Here is an 18,458-nt window from a genome sequence, read left to right as displayed (position 1 = left end):
AAATAACATTATAACACAAAGATAATGTTATCTTTAAATAAAGGCTTATTAATATAATGCATTATGTTACATCGTAATACATTTTCAGATTCGTTTCGAATTTTACCAATACAATTACGACAGTCGGATCTTATTACGATGCTAACGAAATTTCAAAATGTTTCTTATGATACACATTGTATTTCCATAAAAAGTTTCTGTAATTGTACAAATACATTCGTAAGCTACTGTGTACGTAACTTCCACTTAATTTCACACGTTTGATTCATTCAGGTCCGGTTATTTCAATTCTTACCATTTACAGAAATGGCACACTGGTGTTTCGGTTTCAGGCCAATCACCGGTTTTCCCCTTTTTTAATACGCCGTAACGCGGCTCGTTAAATGATAATACGCCACTTTCCATTCGCGACAACAGCGAACCGTGTCGCTCGTAGTACGGTACACGGGCCCGAACACAGCCTACAACGTACTCGGCCAGCGAAGAAAAATATCGTAAAACATAATTCTTGCGTAATTGGCGTTATAACGCGGGGAAAACCGGGAAGAATTATCTCGATGTCCGAGCTGTTGCTGGCCGTTCGTAAAATGCTAGGAACACGGGTGGAAACGCGTACAATATAAACGTGCTGGTATATGCTCCGTATACAAGGTGTTTCTCGTCGAATGGGCCATAACTTTAAAACGGTAGAAGACGGACAAAAGGTTTATTAGTAGACCGCTGTTTATGCATACGTACGTGTATTTATGGGAAATTTGAAGATGTAAAATATAATGCACGCAATATGGAAAAATATAAGAAATATCCAAAGTATAATAGTACTCGTTATTGTATTTAGCGATAAAACAAATCTTTGTTTAGGTTACATCTTCTATCCGTATTCACAGAGATATAAGTTTGCAGAAATATCCGCAATACGTACGTGCCTTTACTCGTTAGACGAATTTAAATTGTTTCGAGTGGTGTATCACACAGCGTAAGCACGTGTATACATGCATTTTCCGAAAGCAGGACCTACAAATTTCTGTACACGTCACACGATGCATCGTTTTATAATAAATATAATGAAATGCAGATAGCTTCTGCGTCAGTTATATTACGTTAACGCTGCTTTACAGAGAATAAAAATGATACCTCGATTGATATATAAACGAATGGTATAGTCTCGCTTAAAAAGATGGAAACGGCTTAAAAATGTTCAAAACGCCGCCACTTGCACAACACATTAATCAAATTGTACATCGTTCGAAACCATGTAATTTTTCCTCATGAAACTTTTGTTTATGTCCCCTATCATTCCAAAGATATATAGTGGTCCAATTGCGCGAAACACCCTGTATACACGTGAACATTGTTGCAGACACCAATACATTCACTGGAAGGTTTCTGCATACGGTGTTACGTAGTGCACTCAACTATTACGAGCACATATTTATTATACGGAACGGCGGGAAGGGATGCAATTTTACAGGAACGCGAGCACGCCCGGACCAGGGGGTCTATTTCGCTGTCAGGCTGGTAAACAAAAATATGACGCGGTTCTATTGTCGTTAAAAAATTACTTCCGTTATAAAAGGGACCTTATATGCGGTTGGTCGCGTCGTTTCGCGACGTATTGTTACGCCGACGGGATCAGTGGAAATTAATTTTCCATTTAACGCCCTATTATTTTGGCCGGGCGCAATAACGACCCGCTGCGTGTCGATAAAGATCGATTTTAGCCCCAATGAAAAATCAACGTTCCCAAGCCCTGTCCGATCACGCTTATAGGCTCCGGCTTGTTTTTGATCGGACAATTCAATGTTTCATCGTTCGTATCGCGCTCTTTTTCCTAATTTTAATTGCAATCGGTGCTAAAGAAAGGGCTATGCGTTTCGAAGTATGTACAGTAGTCGATGAACGGAGGAAAAAAGCATGACAGTAAATTAGAAAAATTATTGTATCGCAGATACGATTTTTTTTGAAATTTAAATTTTGGATTTACATTTTGAATGCCACGCCGAAATCACATGTTTCTCTCGGGTCGCCACGGGAGTATTTTTATTATTCAAAGCATATAATGACAAAATAGTAATAAATCGATAATGTAAGACAAGATTCTTCCCCAATGTACCGTTTATCTTATTGATGGTCACGGGTGACCACCGTGGCTCCTTTGTTAACAATTGATACCGACATATTATAACAAGGTTTCGTTTATTTCAACAAACCATTCGCATTCGTTATTTCGTCGTAAGCAAAACGCGCTGAATATATTATTGAAACGTGTAGAAGATATTAGTAAACAGTATTTGCTCATTCTATATATAAAGTAAAGTATGTGCACACTTCTAACTTCAATTATATGATTATAAAATAGCATAATATTCGTAGATTACCCCTCGAAGATATGGATGCAAACGCAGTGCAGCGTTAGATGCAAGATTTGTTCATTTTTTTTTTATCGATGTTCTAATAAAAATGTTTAATTGTTCAATGGGGCACTTTTTGTTTCAAAGTAGCTTCTATTTATCGGTTATATCCAAAATGCCCCAACTGTCAATTTTCATTCAATTTTTAAATTGTAAGAAGTTCAAACGCTCCGGTCACAAATGACCAACGTGGCACACAAAGTGTTAAGTATCATTCTTTGAGTGGTTTAATTAGTCTGTTTAATAGAAATAGGGTTAATCAGTTTGTTTCGTAGTAGTTTAATTAGTCTATTCGATGAATAGGATTAATTGTCCTTTCAATCTTGTATAATTGAAATTTTCTCCGCTTCTCAGTGTGAATATTATAAACGATCGTTTAATTTCTTGCTTCGATCTAAAAACTAAAGGTGCAATGATATGGTAATTAGATACAACAGTACAACGATAAATCACGTTACTTGTGAGTCACGTGAGTGACGTTGCCAAGGATTCAATACTGTGAAATCCGTGTATATTATTTCATCATTCGAGTAAGAAACTGATCATGTTGAATTTGTTAAACTACATCTTTGATTAGTCATAAGTTTGTTAGTCATAGTCCGACCATAAACGTAATTATACATGTACGTACATATATTCACGAGTAATTTGTATTATTCCAGGAAAAGTTCGCTTATTAAGCATCTTTTATCCGATTTAACGAGTACTATATGATGCCAGAAAGAACAAATGCGTTTCTTTCTTTTTTTTTTTTAATTTTCAACTCGTACTAGGTGCTCATAGTATACACTTTGCATTTCATTTCAATTATTTACTATCATTTAATTGAATTAAATTTTAGACTACATTTGTTTTAATATCAGACTTTTTGGAACATTTTATTGTTACTGACTGGTTTTGTCATAAACACAAAAAAAACAGTATAAATTAAAATAAGGTATTCTACAATTAAATAATTTAACGGAAACGTCTATCCCAAAACCTACGACCAAGTGATACTAACAGAGGAAATTAATACTCCGTGTAAATCCCAGCAAATAGATATCGCCAGTGCATCGATTTCCCGTGAATCCGATTTACGCGAGCAAAATAAATTCCTTCTCCTCGATTCCATGAAATATTCACGCAATTGCATTGCTTCCGATACGCTAGTTTTCCTATGCGGTTTAAAAGAGGCGTATCGCCATACTCTCGATCGTTTCACATAGCGACAAGAAAAACTGATACGTCTACTATATATGTTACATACATTCTGCCGTATACAATTGGCCATCGTGTAACGACTATTATCGTTGTTTGTTGCGGCTCTACTAATTGTGTGTTTTTAATAGCTTGGCTCTGTGCGAACCTTCTGCAATATTCTCGCTCGAGAAACGTGACTGAAGCGGAAAATCGATCTCTCAGATGTGAAGAAGGGAAGAACATCTAGAAAATAAGGAAAAAATAAAGATAATTTATACAGGCGTGAAAAAGTTGAACGTTGATACATATATCTCGCGTTAACGATGTTATGAACCTGTTTCTCATACCGATCATGTTTTTACCTGTTACGGAGCTTGACAATCGACGATCATCGATTCGCATCGATGATTTTATTAAATACGTGTAAACCTATTTGACAATGTTTTCTCGACTCTTATTATTTATCGTTCACGGATGAATTATTTTATCGTTACGATTGAAATAATTGTTTCTATAAATATCGATACCTTTACTACTTTAAAACCTGCCCTGAAGCTTTCGTATGTAGCCCTGCATTTACTAATGTTTTGCTTACATGTGCGTTTTCCTGCTTGTTCTGTCCAGTATTAAATTGGAGCTGGAGAAACTCGCCCAGGAGAAGACCGAGATGCAGCGCCACTACGTTATGGTGAGTCGAGAAAATTTCTATCGAACGAAATTTCTATCTCCTCTTTATGTTTTGTAATTTCTTTTCTACGGTATATTGGAATTTTTCCTTTTTCTTTAATTTCATATTATTTGACGTTAATATCGATATTAATATCGAATATGAGAAAATGTCAAACAACGATAAATCGTATTTTAGAAACACATTAAATTCAATATACGGAATTCGCGTAAGTTTTTGAAACGTTCAATGTTACATGCACTTTGCCTAGTGGTTTTTATTTTTGCCGTATCGCGAGACAATCGACGAAAGCGCGCAGCTTTATTTCCAATACCGATCACTTTAACATGTCTGCGAATTTCAGTTTAAACCGCTATTAAGTCGTTAGATAATGCCCCTATTTGAATTTGTGCTGCGAGTTGACATTAAAATCGCAGCATTCATGCTTCGGATGACGTTGGTAACCGCTGGAATATGTTTCGTGAAACTCCGTTTTAATGTGTTAGCAACATCAAGTCATGAAACTATCATAAACGGCAGTACGTGTAATCTGTTAAGAATTGTCATACGAACGAACCAATTCTAAAACGTTGTTCGCAATGAAGATTTAAAAGAATTTCATTGATTCATTTATTATTTTCATTGCCGAATATTAATTCGCTGAGAGCTTGTTAACATTATTTTTGAGATTGGGATTAATACGACAGGTGCGATAGATATTGCAATATCATTTTTTCTGTAAAATATGACGTTAAATCTTTTAATTGGTAGGTCTTAATCGACTAATCTTAAAAATCGTCTGTGATTCTTGCGTATCGTCGGAGGATATGGTTTTACGGTGCCATTTGCTAATGTCCGTAGCAATAACACACCTCCTCCATCTGAATTTAACGAGCGACTTAGCCACTTAATTCCCCTCGTTTTCTTGAAAATTACACAAGAGGGTTTCATAAATAACCGCTTCTTTTAAATCCGGTAGCGCCGCGCTCTTTTCTACCAAGTTAATCACACCAATCTCCAGAATATTTAACCTTCTGGCTGCGATATTATCCGGTTGGGAATTGCTCGTGCAATCCCTTGGCCAGGAAGACGTTAATAACGTGTACTTTTATGCTTTTAGTGTGTTTTTTGAAAACTTGGAGAAATTTACGATAAATTCTACGTGTATGTGGGAAATCCTCGTATGAAACGAAACTATGATATGACATAATGATCACGCTTACATATACTGTATTATACCTCACTATACTCCTCAAGCGGAAGATTAACTTGGATGATTAACTATTTATCAACGGTGATTAATTAACTGGTCTTTCTTGATTGCGCCATGGGCTATACTACATACTTGTCTCCTTTGACCCTAATCTTCACCTGTCTTGTCAGCACAGTCACTTTATCATTCATGCATTCTCCGCCCTATGTCAAAACTATGAACGTGTAAATCTTTCCGTTTTTTTCTTTTCCCAAAATAAAAGTCTTTTTTGTTAGTTTTTTAGCTACATAGATTACGATAATAAATTTGAAGTAACAAGTGTATTGTAACCATGGTGATTGTAGTCTTTATTTCTTTTGCTTGACAAAAAGTACGACGTGCTTGTATAAAAAATTTCTTCGCACGGTCCTAGCCCAAGTTGAAGCTCTTGTATCTCCTTATATTTCTCGCATTTGCCTGATCGACGCTTGTTCAGTTCACACGCGATTGACTTAACGACTCTGCGTGTTTACTTTATGTTTTTTCTTCTCTTTTTTGTTTCATATTTATTGCGAGTCAAATCATCAAGTATCCTATTACCTCGATAGGAATCTCAACAAAAAAGAATATAGTGATATTCTCTGTATACACACAAGCTCACAAAAGTAATCGAACACTTGTAGATTTTACATGTATGAAATATGTAACGCGTGTTATACGAAACTTTCTGAAGTCTCATTTGACGCTATAATGAGACGTAATTATAGCAGTTACACTGGTAAAAATTGAAACGAATCTGAAAATCCACAATATTTTATTAAATATTGCGTTTTTTTTACGGTTTTTTAAAGGTTTATTAACCTTAATATTTCTCTTAAATATAAACACCTACTGCATGTTTTAGTATGGTTATTCATCTGTAATTTTTTACTAAATTTTGCAATAAGTTTCCAACAAACATTTCGTAGTTTCTACATACACTTTCGGATTGCTGCCCGTAGTATCGATATATTTTATACAACACATACAACAATATGAACATCCAAGTTTTCTATAATAAATATTCAAACACATTTCATGTACAAATACGACAATTCAGCAATAAGCGCACAACAATGCTTTTACTAGCGAGAGGGTTAAATCGCGACTACCAAGAACAATCCAATAATCCATAAATCTCGGCTGTACCTGCATAAGAACCAGTGAATGTACGCGACTACTCTAATGAAAGCAGCTGTGCTACGACCTTACCTGGCCACCGGCCATTCAGCCGACCCGCTGAACAGCTTCTTCCCGCGTATTTCTTCGCAATGCTTCCCGCCTTCTCCTTCTCAGTTGGCTACACGCGCAAGTGTGTATAGTATACGGTCGACAAGCCATGCCGTGGCTTTACTTTCGCCCGTAGATCTTCATTATTGCGCCGCAACGTCACCGGTGTGTATGCGTCTTCATTAGCGGCGGATACAACGCGCGTCGGAGTCGAGTCACAACCAACTCCTACTGAGAAGGTCGTAAGGTCGCCGAGGAACGCCTTTGAATTTACGCGCCGCGCCGCCAGTCTACCCACGATCGTCCTTCCGATCGAACGATACGCAGCTTTACGATCCTGGACACGTTTCTTTATCTCGCGTGGGTGGTTGATTGGCTCTTGAACAGGTTTTTAGACGAAGATTCTGAATGGAACGAGGCTTCAAGCTTGTAAATATTATAAAGCTACCTTTAAGTTAGGGTTAAGTGAGTCGAATGTTGTAAATTTTTTGGCGGATGGGAAGGGATTTAGTAGTTTAGTCTTGGATGTTTGTTGGTGGATTAGGTGCGACTTTTAATACGATGTTCACTCTAGTTTTGATACCATGTTTGATACAACGATCTACAGTGTTTCTTCATCCTCTGGCTGAATTTAACTCTTATGAGCGATTTGTCTCCGGTATGTTGGTGCCAGGCAGATATCTAATATATAGTTTGACCTAGTTGGAGAGTTTACTTTTGTTATTCGTAAAGTTGTTGAGAAGTTAGTCGGCAAGTAGATTCATTTATTAGAAACAATGTTTTTGTGCGGTATATAAAGGAAGTTGGCATTGTTCACAAAATACAGGCTTGTGGTTCAAATAATTTTATTTTCTTTAACCGAGCATAAACGTAACATTGTTACGGGGAAGATACAAAACGTAATATTGTATCGTGAAAGATACATAATACCAAGCTTCGTTTAGTTAAAAGAAATTCATTTGAACAAAATTTACAACTTTATATTATTCGCTGTGTCAGTATAAGTACATATTTCCAGCAAACTGTTACAACGTAGAAGAATGAACGAACGAAATAAAAGGAACGCTGGTATTGAGCAAATTGACAAATGTCTGGAGAATAGCACGACGGGCATCGCGATTTACATAACCCAGGCGAAAGAGCCCGACACATTACCGTTCAAAGACACGGCATACTAAACGTCAATGGACGGTCACGTGTTAATTCACCTGCACACGAACGTTCAGTCATGCGACAGACTTGGAGTCCGTGTGGAGAGTAGCAATTAGATCGGAGCTGTGCAAAGGTAGCCGAGGTTATAGAAAAAAAGACGAGAGAGAGAAAGAAGAGAAGAGAAAAGGAAAGAAGGAGGACAAACAGAAGCGTTCGCGTCGCTGGAGTTTATTGTCTTTCGTCGGCGTTGCGGTTATCGCGGACACGTGGTAATTTATAGGCCACACTTCGTGGTCGCGTTCGATGCAAATGACTTCATATAAAATGCACACTGGTTGCTTGTGTGGACGTGGCACTTCCGCTGATTCACGCAGTACGAAGATTAATCGCGTGATCGCGCGATGAACGTACATATACGCGAGCATGATTGCGTGAACGATGTCGCATCTCGTACGATTGATCCAAAGATCGATCTTCCTCCTTGAAGTTGATCAGTTTCTTTTTTTGTTGATCTCCGCCACGACTTCCTTAGCTGCGCCGCTACCTCGATATTTCAATCGTTCAGAAACCGCACTGATCAACAGAAAATAGAAAAGCCGGGAAGTGCAGAAAGGTAATGTCACATTCTTTTTTTTTTTAGGTTCATTTTACTATTATTTATGTTATTGTCATTGTCTGGTCGTTAGTAACCGTCATCGAGACCGAAATTTTGTTTTGATCGTCGATAGCATCATCGTGGATGCCGACATTTTTTTATACTTACCGATAATCATTATCGGTGGCTGAATTTTGTTTTGGCTACTGATAACACCATGGATGTTGAAATTTTTTTTACGATTATCGATAGCCATAATCGGTAACGGAATTTTTTTGGTTGCTAATAATCATTATCCATGGAATATGTTTATGGTCATGGAACTGTGTGCGTTTGTAAATGTAGATCTTCAAAATTATTTACAATCAAATTTCACCAATCACGGGACGAATTACTTGGCTTGTCTCAAATATCCTTCCGACTGAAATAACATTAGCTTACCCTGTCCGGCCTTATCGGTTTTCCATGAACCCGTCGCTGTCGTTCGTTCTAAAAACGAGTCACAGCCAGCGAGTTTGTTTCGTTTGTCAGCGGATGATTCGTCGGCGACGAATCGCGAAACGTACGCACACGGCGCACAGATCGAGTCATTCCCCGTCCGCGGTCATTTATTATTAGCGGTGGCGGACGATATCATATTACAGCGTTTTGTCATTCATGATTAATCATTGACGCAACAAGAATTTATTGTATTGGTTTGGACCAGGCACGCACTCGTGCTTGTAGCAACAGGTATATACAGCAACACACTTGTCGGACATACGCGTCCGTTCGCCATTCTGACGTATCGAGTGACTCGTAAACGCGCTACCGCGTGAGTACCGAGAACCATCATTCTCTCTCTCTCTCCTAATGAATCGATGGCGGTTTGTACGCCAGACTGTAATTGGAATGATTCAGCTGAAACGTGGAACCTATTCATTATCGGTCAATATATGTCGTGTAAATATATATATATGTCGGAGATGAAAGATGTCCTTTCTTTTGGAATGTTTGGCAAGATCCCCAATACTTTAGTCTAGACTTTTTATTATAGCTGCACTTATATAATAAAACTTACAAATAGTTGTTTATGATTAATCCGATTATGTTTGCCCGAGATTTATGACAGTAGACTTGTGCTCGAAGTAACACAACTAGTCGCTAAACGTAGCCACGATCACGGGATCAACGTTTTTATCTAACAGAGGTATGAAGTAATTGTATAGCTCTCCTTAAAAATATAGTTGACCCGAGGGGTACAGAGAGTTCCACTTGGACTGAGGCGCGTTAGTTGTGTTCTACTTGTACTGTGGACAAGTAGAGCACAAGTTGAGTTACACTTGAATTGTGGACAAGTAAGTTCAGTTTGACTTAGACTTTGGAAGAAAACGCGTTTGCTATCCCGTTGACCGTGGTTTTGTTATTGAACCTAAGATCATTGTCGTTAGTATCTCCAGTATCTAATCGCCACGGTTACTTATCAAATTCTGTAATAATCATATTTGTACCAGTAAATATCATCTATATTGTATAACAACAATGGCTAATCCAAATGAAGATTCGTTACACGCCCCTAATCCCAACGAGAACTCGACATATATATATCTGTTCGAGACGAAGATGCGATTATTTTCTCTCAAGTATTATTCGACGACTTTAACGTTCTCGCGTCATCGCTCTTTTTTCCTCTTCCTTCCTCTCGCTTTCTTTTTACGTGTCTACGTATATGTACAGTTCTCATGTGATAACCGACAATGATATGTCCAGGACTGGTTTTGTCGATGTTTAATGAGAACAGACAACATATACCACTCTCGAATTGACATCGTGGCCGCCTGTCGTGTAATCTTAATTAACTGCTGAATGGAACCAATACACTGGCGTATATGTAATATTAATGTATAATGTATATATAATATTCATACTATACGTTACATTATAAAAGGATGCGAGTAGAAGAGAGAGATGTTTACAATGAACTTAATTCTCTGGTGAATATCCTGCCTCGCGATCTGTTCACCTTTCGTCCGAGAATTATCTGCTTTTTTCCCAGTTGGTGTAGCCGGTTTAAACGCTTTGGTGTTGGTGCAGTGCGAGCAAGTGGTCGAGATGTTTTATATTCCCGGAGTCTATATATAAAGGCTGGTTTCGTATTTCCGGCGCCGGTTGACTTTTCCACGCGGAAAAGCCACTGTAACCGCTACGATTCATTCAATAACATTCGCGTGTTTGCTATCTATATCTTTCTCTTTCTTTTTCATATTTCTTTTTTATTCTTTGCCGCTTTATCTCTTCTTCTCTATGATATCGTGTAGAAATCGTGTCGATTTCTGTTGGTGAATTTGTTTCCGATATGACGCGAGTGTTGAAGCGTGTGTGTAACGGTGTCGGACGCCAGAGGATGCTCGTACGACGTCGTTATACGACGGTACAGCCTGGCCACGGGGCATTACGCTTTTACGACTCTTTCATGTAATTGTCGAGCTCGTGAACTTTTACGAGCGCGAACCGTGCGGAAGAGATCACCTTGAAGCGTATCGCCCGGCGCAGTTTCAGTAACGCGGTGCATTGACTTCTCCGGAACTTCAGACGTTTCCCACTTCTTTCCTTCTTTCCTCTTACTTCGGCATTTACGCGCTGTTGCGATTTTGTTTTCCATCGTATGCGACGGTTGAATGAAATTTTTTCGTTTTTTACGGCTCTCTGTTTGATATTTGAAAAGAGATTTGTTGGTGAGAAATTGTCGAGTTGCTCTTTTTTTTTTGCTTAATCGAATTTTTATTACGATTTATTCCATTGATTTTTATTGAGACTTATTTTTAATGGACTTGGAAATAACAGTTTTAATTAGGTACGTTTTAATCGTGTTCGGTTCTTAATTCGACTGTTTCATTAGTTTTCTCTTTATCTTTTATGAATATATATAGCAATATATAAATAATGTATGAGGACAGTGTATATTTTTATTATAAATTTTTCTGTTCTATATTATTTTGAAAGCATGCAAATCTAGTAGCAATATTCGTCTATTTTAAAACACTCATCATGCTGTATACTTATTTTTACCAAAAATTTGATTTCTAAAAAGAACAAAGACCACCGTTTCCTCATTTTATTTTCTTCACTACGTATACGATATACGTTGCCCTATCACGGCTAAAAGAAATATTCAGATTGCCCGAAGTTGCAATTAGTTTCAACTCGAACTGCAACCGCAACTTTTCCTATCGAATATCCCCGGATGCGAGTTACACGAATATTTGCGAATAGTTCGTACGAGAAACTCATAAAGCAGAACGACTCTACCCAGAAATCTGTCACGCTTGCAAACAAAGCAAGAAAATTAGACGAGCATATACTCAGGGGCAATAACCCAGAAACGATTTAAAATCCCTCTGAGCGCATCCGCTAATATTCTCAACCCTCGAGAGACCGCGCAACCATCTAGACCAAGCAAACAACTTTAGCCAGAGACGATGATCGTACAATTAAATTCGCGCTGCTATGTTTTCTTGTTCGTTCGCTGTAACAAACGGAACTACAGAAATTCCTAGCGCCAGTGTGCACGCTAATGACTCCGACACGTTCGCGGGTTATTGCACGATGCCGAAACTCGTGCACGAGGAAGAGCACGGGCCAATTGGGGTGCGGAAGGTGCACGTTCGCGTGTTTCCAACGATTGTGTAAATTCGTGGCAGTATAGTTGGCTGGACACGGCGTTAGCGGTGTTAACGACCCGAACTCCGTGGTCGTTCGCGCCGGCACGATTCTATTAACTGGTCGTCGTATCCTGGCCGCGAAATCCGCGGCAATATCCGATGCCTCGTACGCGTCCAAATCGCTTCGTTGGTATTTAATGGCACACTTTCGACAGGCCATGAAACGCGCCCAACTGTGCGCAAGGTCGTGGCGCCTGCTGCTCCTCTTCGTCTTTACGAGGACATCCGCGAACCATATGATTCCCAGCGTCGTTTTCTCGAGTCGAGATTACTCGCTGAGATAGAAAATTGTCGAGGTGATGAGCTTCGGAGGAGACGTTAATATAATCGCGTGTAATTGATGGGCAAATTAGGAACGAGAAAGAACACAGGGTATAATAAATTCGATTGGTTGGCAAGTTTGAGACACAAGAGACAGAGAGATCGTATGCTATCACATATTTTAGAAAGGATGTGTTGCCGTCTTGTGATTTTTCTAGTAGCTACTTGAATGATTACTATCTGTTCAGTGTTGTAATGCATCTATATTGCGTCACGTGTTTTCTCAGACTTATCGCGGTCGGTACGAAATTACAAGATACATGATATTTATTACTTCCTTACGTAAGTTCTAACATCCAACCTGAGAAATCAAGCCGCTTATTACGCTCGTTAAATGTTGCTGCTCGCATCAGACAGGCCAGTAACACATCGTAAGAATAACTTTTCCCCTAACATGAACATAAACGACACGTCTTTTCAATATCCAAACTGCGTCATGCGATAATCATCGATGGTAATCGGAGGGTCCCTCGAAAGAGGCATATTCGCGATGATGCACGCGTGTGCGCATCTCGGCCGAGGTTTCGAGTGTTTTCCTTGATTAAATCAAAGAGAAAGACAGAGACTAGTCGGGAGCAAATCGAGGGCAAAATTTGCAAGTCGTGCGCGAGAACAACGAAAGAGGGAGATAGGTAGAGCCCCTTTATGTAAGGGTGTGCTCACAACATAGGGGCCATTCTGTCGAGGGAAGATAAAAAGGGGGATAAGGGCTCGTGAAAGGGACGAGACAGCGGAGAGGAGCGAGGGTCCATTAGTCTTGCGTATCTCGTCACGGTACGCGAGATACCGATCGCGATCGATATCGGTCGTTTATTCGAGAATGAAAGCGCCGACTCGTTTCCAGAACCAAAGGGATTATGCGATTCGAGGGTCGTCACCGCCAGCGGGGCCCGACCTATAGTTTTCTCGGTTCGTTTCGCGATTCTTCTTTTCTTTTTTTCCCTCTACCTTAAATCTGTCCCTTCTTTTTTATTTCTTTTTCTCTTTTCTTCATAAGATATATCCCGTGCGAACGAAGCACAAATTCGTTTTTCACGCGAATCGAATAATACGGACGTTCTCTTTCTCTGTCACACTATCGCGCGAGATTTAACTGCTCGGTTTGCAGTGTCGACGCGGAGAGTGGAAATTTTGCTCGAGATCGTCGCAGATTGAATTTCCGGGCTTAACTCGATAATGTGGACACGATGATGCGGCATAAAACTCTCGGATAGCGGCGTAAAGCTGGTTCAATTTGAAAATGCAAACGAACGGTCGACAAGGGGTGTGGGCTGAGGGATGAGAGAGGAGGCGGAACGAGCGGGGCGTGTGCGGAGCACCGAATTCGGCCGAGTTTAATGGCTGAACGACGTTTATTGCCGCGCCGTTTTATCATTTCACTCCCCTCGAAATCGAGTCATTGCCCGCCCGGTGTTCGCGACAACTTCTACCAGCTTCCGCATTAAACGCGTCGAGACCGCGAGTTACGTTTCCAGCTTCGCGATAATTAAGATCCTGACCTCCGCTCCCGAGAGTCTGCAAGTCTATTAATTAAAGGCTAATTACTTCGTCGAGGCACCAGCAGACAAATGAACCTGCGTTTTCGTACCGGAATCAAGGTTTTCCTTCTTCCTCTTCTTCTTTTTCTTCTTTGATCGCGTGCGCTTTTCTCTTCGTAATTTCTAATTGCGAGAAATCCTATGAGACGCGCTACCACGGAAAAATGTTTCTCATACTTTTGTTTTGCCGTTTTGTGCGTCGTAGCATATTAATCATCGATCCAGACTCGGAAGGTTTCTATTTCCCAATGTTTCCTGCATTAATTCAATGTTTTTTACTTTCCAACGCGAGCATATAAATAAGGAAAATTCTTGCAGCAAATTTAATTCAACTTATATTTATGTTCGAAAATACGTATTTTGAAATCTTATACTTCACAAAGAACAAACGGCGTATGACAAACGACGTATCTCAGCTAGATTGTATCATTTCTGTTAAGAACATATAAATTGTGTTTCATTTAACTTTGCAACGATTGCTGCAAAGTTTGCTCCTTGTCGAGATTAGGTAATTCAGTTTCTGTTACAGCTATAATAGATACATCGTTACACTTCGTTTTAGAATGTGCACGGTGGATTTATTCCCGAGCTACATACGAATGACGAAACGAATTCTTTTTTACTCCTCCATTCACGTCTCACTGACGTTGTTCTTCCGTTAGACACGAGTTACGACTGGATCATTACGATGACTCAGATATACGAGTCGTAAGATGAGTCATAATTAAGGGGTTAGAAGACTCGGTTGAGGGAAAATAGAGTGCTCAGAGATGTAAAGATATTGTCAGATATACAGGTGGAATTTCATTCGTTTTGATTTTATTATCGACTAAGTTTTATTCAGACGACGGTAATACGTTCCAGAGATTCGAGCTGGCGTAGAGAATTTTTCGAATGCTTGGCCAAACTGTCGGAACGTAGGTATTCTGATTACCGTGGGGAAAGAAAAATGTAGATCTCTGAGTGGTGCTTTTCTGCCGTGTAACCGTTGAAAGATGCATATCGAGGGAAATGTTTGGAGCGATTCCCTTGTATACGTTTCATGGTTCTCCAGTTCTTTCCAACTTTTTTTTAGTCCTCGAACATCTGTATCGGTACATTTACAGATTTCATCCAGCGTAATAAAGGGAAATCTCTTCCTTTTACGTGTCTTAAAAAAGTCTAACAATTTTTCTACGGCTTATTAAAAAATAGAAGATCTACTAATAAAGAAACGTAGAAACTACGTTCTCTAGTTTACCATCGAAGTTTTATAAGTAACAGATTGGAAGTTGCTAGTGCTAATGAATTGATAATATTAAGTTTAGCAATACAACGTGTAAAGTTCGCATCAGTTCTACAAAATTATGAAATCTAACTAATTGTCGTATTGGAAATAAAAATGCATAGTAGAATCGCGTGATAGAAATCTATGACTTGCAACTCGTCGTTTGTCAATCCACTGATATTACTAGCTGGTAAATTATTATGCGATAAATATAGCGAAATGAGAATTCTTCGTGTCCTTGTTCTACTAAAACAGTTTACAATAAAAAAAGAAAAACGCACACAAAGTTGTTATACTGGAAGATATATATAGATTTAAAAAAACAGAATCGATGTATTTACGTTCGTCTGTTATTTTTTTCACACTCGAAAGATTCGAACAATAAAAATTCCAAAGCTCGTTAAACTCGCCAGAAAAAAGGTTCCCTTACCGATCCTACTTTTACGTTTTTGCCCGTTTTATTTCGTTCGAATGAGCGAAAGAAAATTGAGAACCACTGTCCGGTAGGTGAATTAGTTAAAGCATACCCGGCCCGGGATCTTGTACACACGATGTAGAAACGATGTTACGAGAAACCGGTCTTGGACGTCGCGTACACGCACCGACACGCGTGCACGTCTCACGCACCAACACAGAGAAACAACGACGTAGTTCTCGAGTAGAATCTCTGGGAGGGTGAGGTAGAAACGATTCTTTAGTCGTTTTTCTCATTTTCTCTGCGCGTTTATCCTCCTTCTTGGCTGGGATCTTGCATTACGGCTCAATTTGGCCCGCTTTTCGTAATCTCGTTCGATCGATGTAATCTCGGCTCTCGGCAGCCGTGTACCGGCCCTAAAGACCCTCTTCGAAGGGTTCTTTTAGACGTTATTACGAATTCGAGCAGCATCTCGGTTTAGGTAACTCGATAATTCGATTAGCCCTTGGGAATCCTTCCGCTCGGCTTAACCGACTACATTCAAGTCTCATTCCTTGTCTTCTGTACTCTTTCTTTCTCTCTCTTTCTCGCGCTTACCCCCTATCCTTTGGTCTCGCTTTCTCTTCCGATAGTTCAGGCTTGTCGAATCATTGTTCGTCTGGAACACGATGGAATTTTGGAATACCAAAGGAGGAGAAGAGCTGCAAGAGGTATTATACTTATATAAGGGACCGCGTTAGTATAAAGTACGCGTTCCATTAGCCGAGGAAGATCGATCGCCAAGATCGCCGTGGCTACTAGTTCCTCCGCTGAGATCCGACCGATCCGCTGCAATTGAAGCACGCGTTGCATAATAAGTTGCAGCTGAATACACTTCTGCCGTCTCCTCGATCTTTTTTCTACCCTTTGCCGTTCACGGTGCACGCCGCTGAAATTATTTATCGGTGCAACTGCTGGCACAAATTCGCTTTATCTTGATCGTCCTGCATCGGGACGTCGCGTTGTGTCTTGCGACTTCGGCTGCGTACCGAGATCGATCTGCTGTCGAACTTGAGTCAAGACCTTTAATTTATACACTCGAATTTCTGACTTGGAGTCTCAAATGGAAATTCTGAAAATTTGTACATTTCCATAGGAAGGTTTGTAATTATCTGCTGTTGCAAACATTCAAAGCAGTAGTCTGTCATAGTTACTCAGTGATCTCGCTTCGCTGGAATATATATCCGCTGTTCGTAAATATTTGACAACTTGTTAATGCCTCGTTTATACGTATCTTGTAGCACTAAATTGTTAAAGCGATCGGTCTAAAAGAAGTACAAACGTAGCAAAGGAAGATCCAAAATCAAGACTACTGGCATTCCTATGCGAAGTATTTTCCAGCAAGTGCATGTAACTCACGTTTCTGGGTGCGCGCGAGGACAACTGTACAAGAAAGGACGACTGCTTTCACGTTAGCCGCGCGAGCATCGCGTTAACGCTTGTACCAGCACGCCTTCTCCGATATTGCCTCGCGCGCACACCACCTATCATCACTTTATATCTCTCGCTTCTAATATATCCTATGTCTTTTTCATTCTTCCAGTATTACGAGATGTCGTACGGGCTGAACGTGGAAATGCATAAACAGGTAAGCCTTCCCCGTTTTCATTTGAATTTCAAATGGATATCATCGAGCCACACCGATAGAAACCGTGAATCGTATGTATACACGAGTTGCTCCTTTCGTTTCTATCTACAGGGTGTTCCATGCAATTGGAAAATGGTATGCCATTGAAAATGCTCAATACAGTATCCTTGTTTTTCGCGTATAAAAGATTGATGATTCCATAAAAAAACAGACTAAAAGTTACCTTATAATCTTCGAAACGTCCCACTTTCGGAATAATCAGAGTCTTTTAATAATTAAACTAATATTCCTAATGAAATTTTACAATCCTTTCGATTCTTAAATTACCAGTATATTAATAAACTTTCTTGTATACCGAAACAAATCTGGTAGTAAGCCAAATGAAATTTGATAAACTACGAATCATCTTATTGCCGTGTCCAATGTAAAATTGTAAAATTACAGCGTACGGTATATTAATTTACTGATTTCGTTAGTTGATAAATTGATGCGTAAGAAAGTCAGCAAGTTGTGCATCGTTCGAAAAAGCTATCCCATTGTTGGTAGCAATATTTCTGTCTTCTATAGCTTGCCTCTATACGTGGAGAACACCCCGTACACGTACGTTTGTTTCACTAGCGACTGTATCGTATGCCATTCCATACCGTGTACGTGCGCGAGATTACGCACGTGTGTGCCTGTTTTACACGCACGTGCACCGGTAGCTCGGTATAGTAATTACTTCGTTGACTTAACGCGCGATAGCCCGGCGTGCTTCGCTGAAATTTATGTTTTCATTCATGACGCGTGAACGCGCGCGCGAGCGCGAACCAACGACCGGGCAATATCCGTGCGGCGACTTACTAATCGTTCGGCTCGGTGGTTCCGCGCGTGACCCTTAATCCGAAATTAAAGGGACGGCGAGATCGGGAATTAGGGAGACGATTCCCTGGGGATCCTGGCTATTGAATAAATATGTAAACAAGGTAATAACATGCAAATTGCACGAGAGGGAGCTATCCGGACGGTTTCTTGCGACGACTTTCGAACCGAGAAAAACCAAGGACCTAACCGAACATCCCTTTATTACGAATTATTGAGCGCCATTGTCGGCGCCCGAAGGCGCACTAGGGCGTTTCTTC

At 39.8% G+C, this 18,458-nt stretch overlaps 1 protein-coding gene across 2 annotated transcripts in view; it reads left to right on the top strand.

Annotated features, from left to right (window-relative positions):
* Positions 1-18,458, top strand: part of LOC126878350 (protein groucho-like) — a 155,389-nt gene that overhangs the window by 52,239 nt on the left and 84,692 nt on the right. For both annotated transcript variants that reach the window (XM_050641096.1, XM_050641095.1), the window contains exons 3-4: positions 4,218-4,281; positions 17,293-17,337. In XM_050641096.1, coding sequence (XP_050497053.1) covers positions 4,218-4,281; positions 17,293-17,337 — 109 coding nt within the window. The remainder of the gene's footprint in view (positions 1-4,217; positions 4,282-17,292; positions 17,338-18,458) is intronic.

Source organism: Bombus huntii, chromosome 2 (assembly GCF_024542735.1).
Source record: "Bombus huntii isolate Logan2020A chromosome 2, iyBomHunt1.1, whole genome shotgun sequence".
Classification (NCBI taxonomy): domain Eukaryota; kingdom Metazoa; phylum Arthropoda; class Insecta; order Hymenoptera; family Apidae; genus Bombus; species Bombus huntii.
This window is presented reverse-complemented; position numbering and strand designations above follow the sequence as displayed.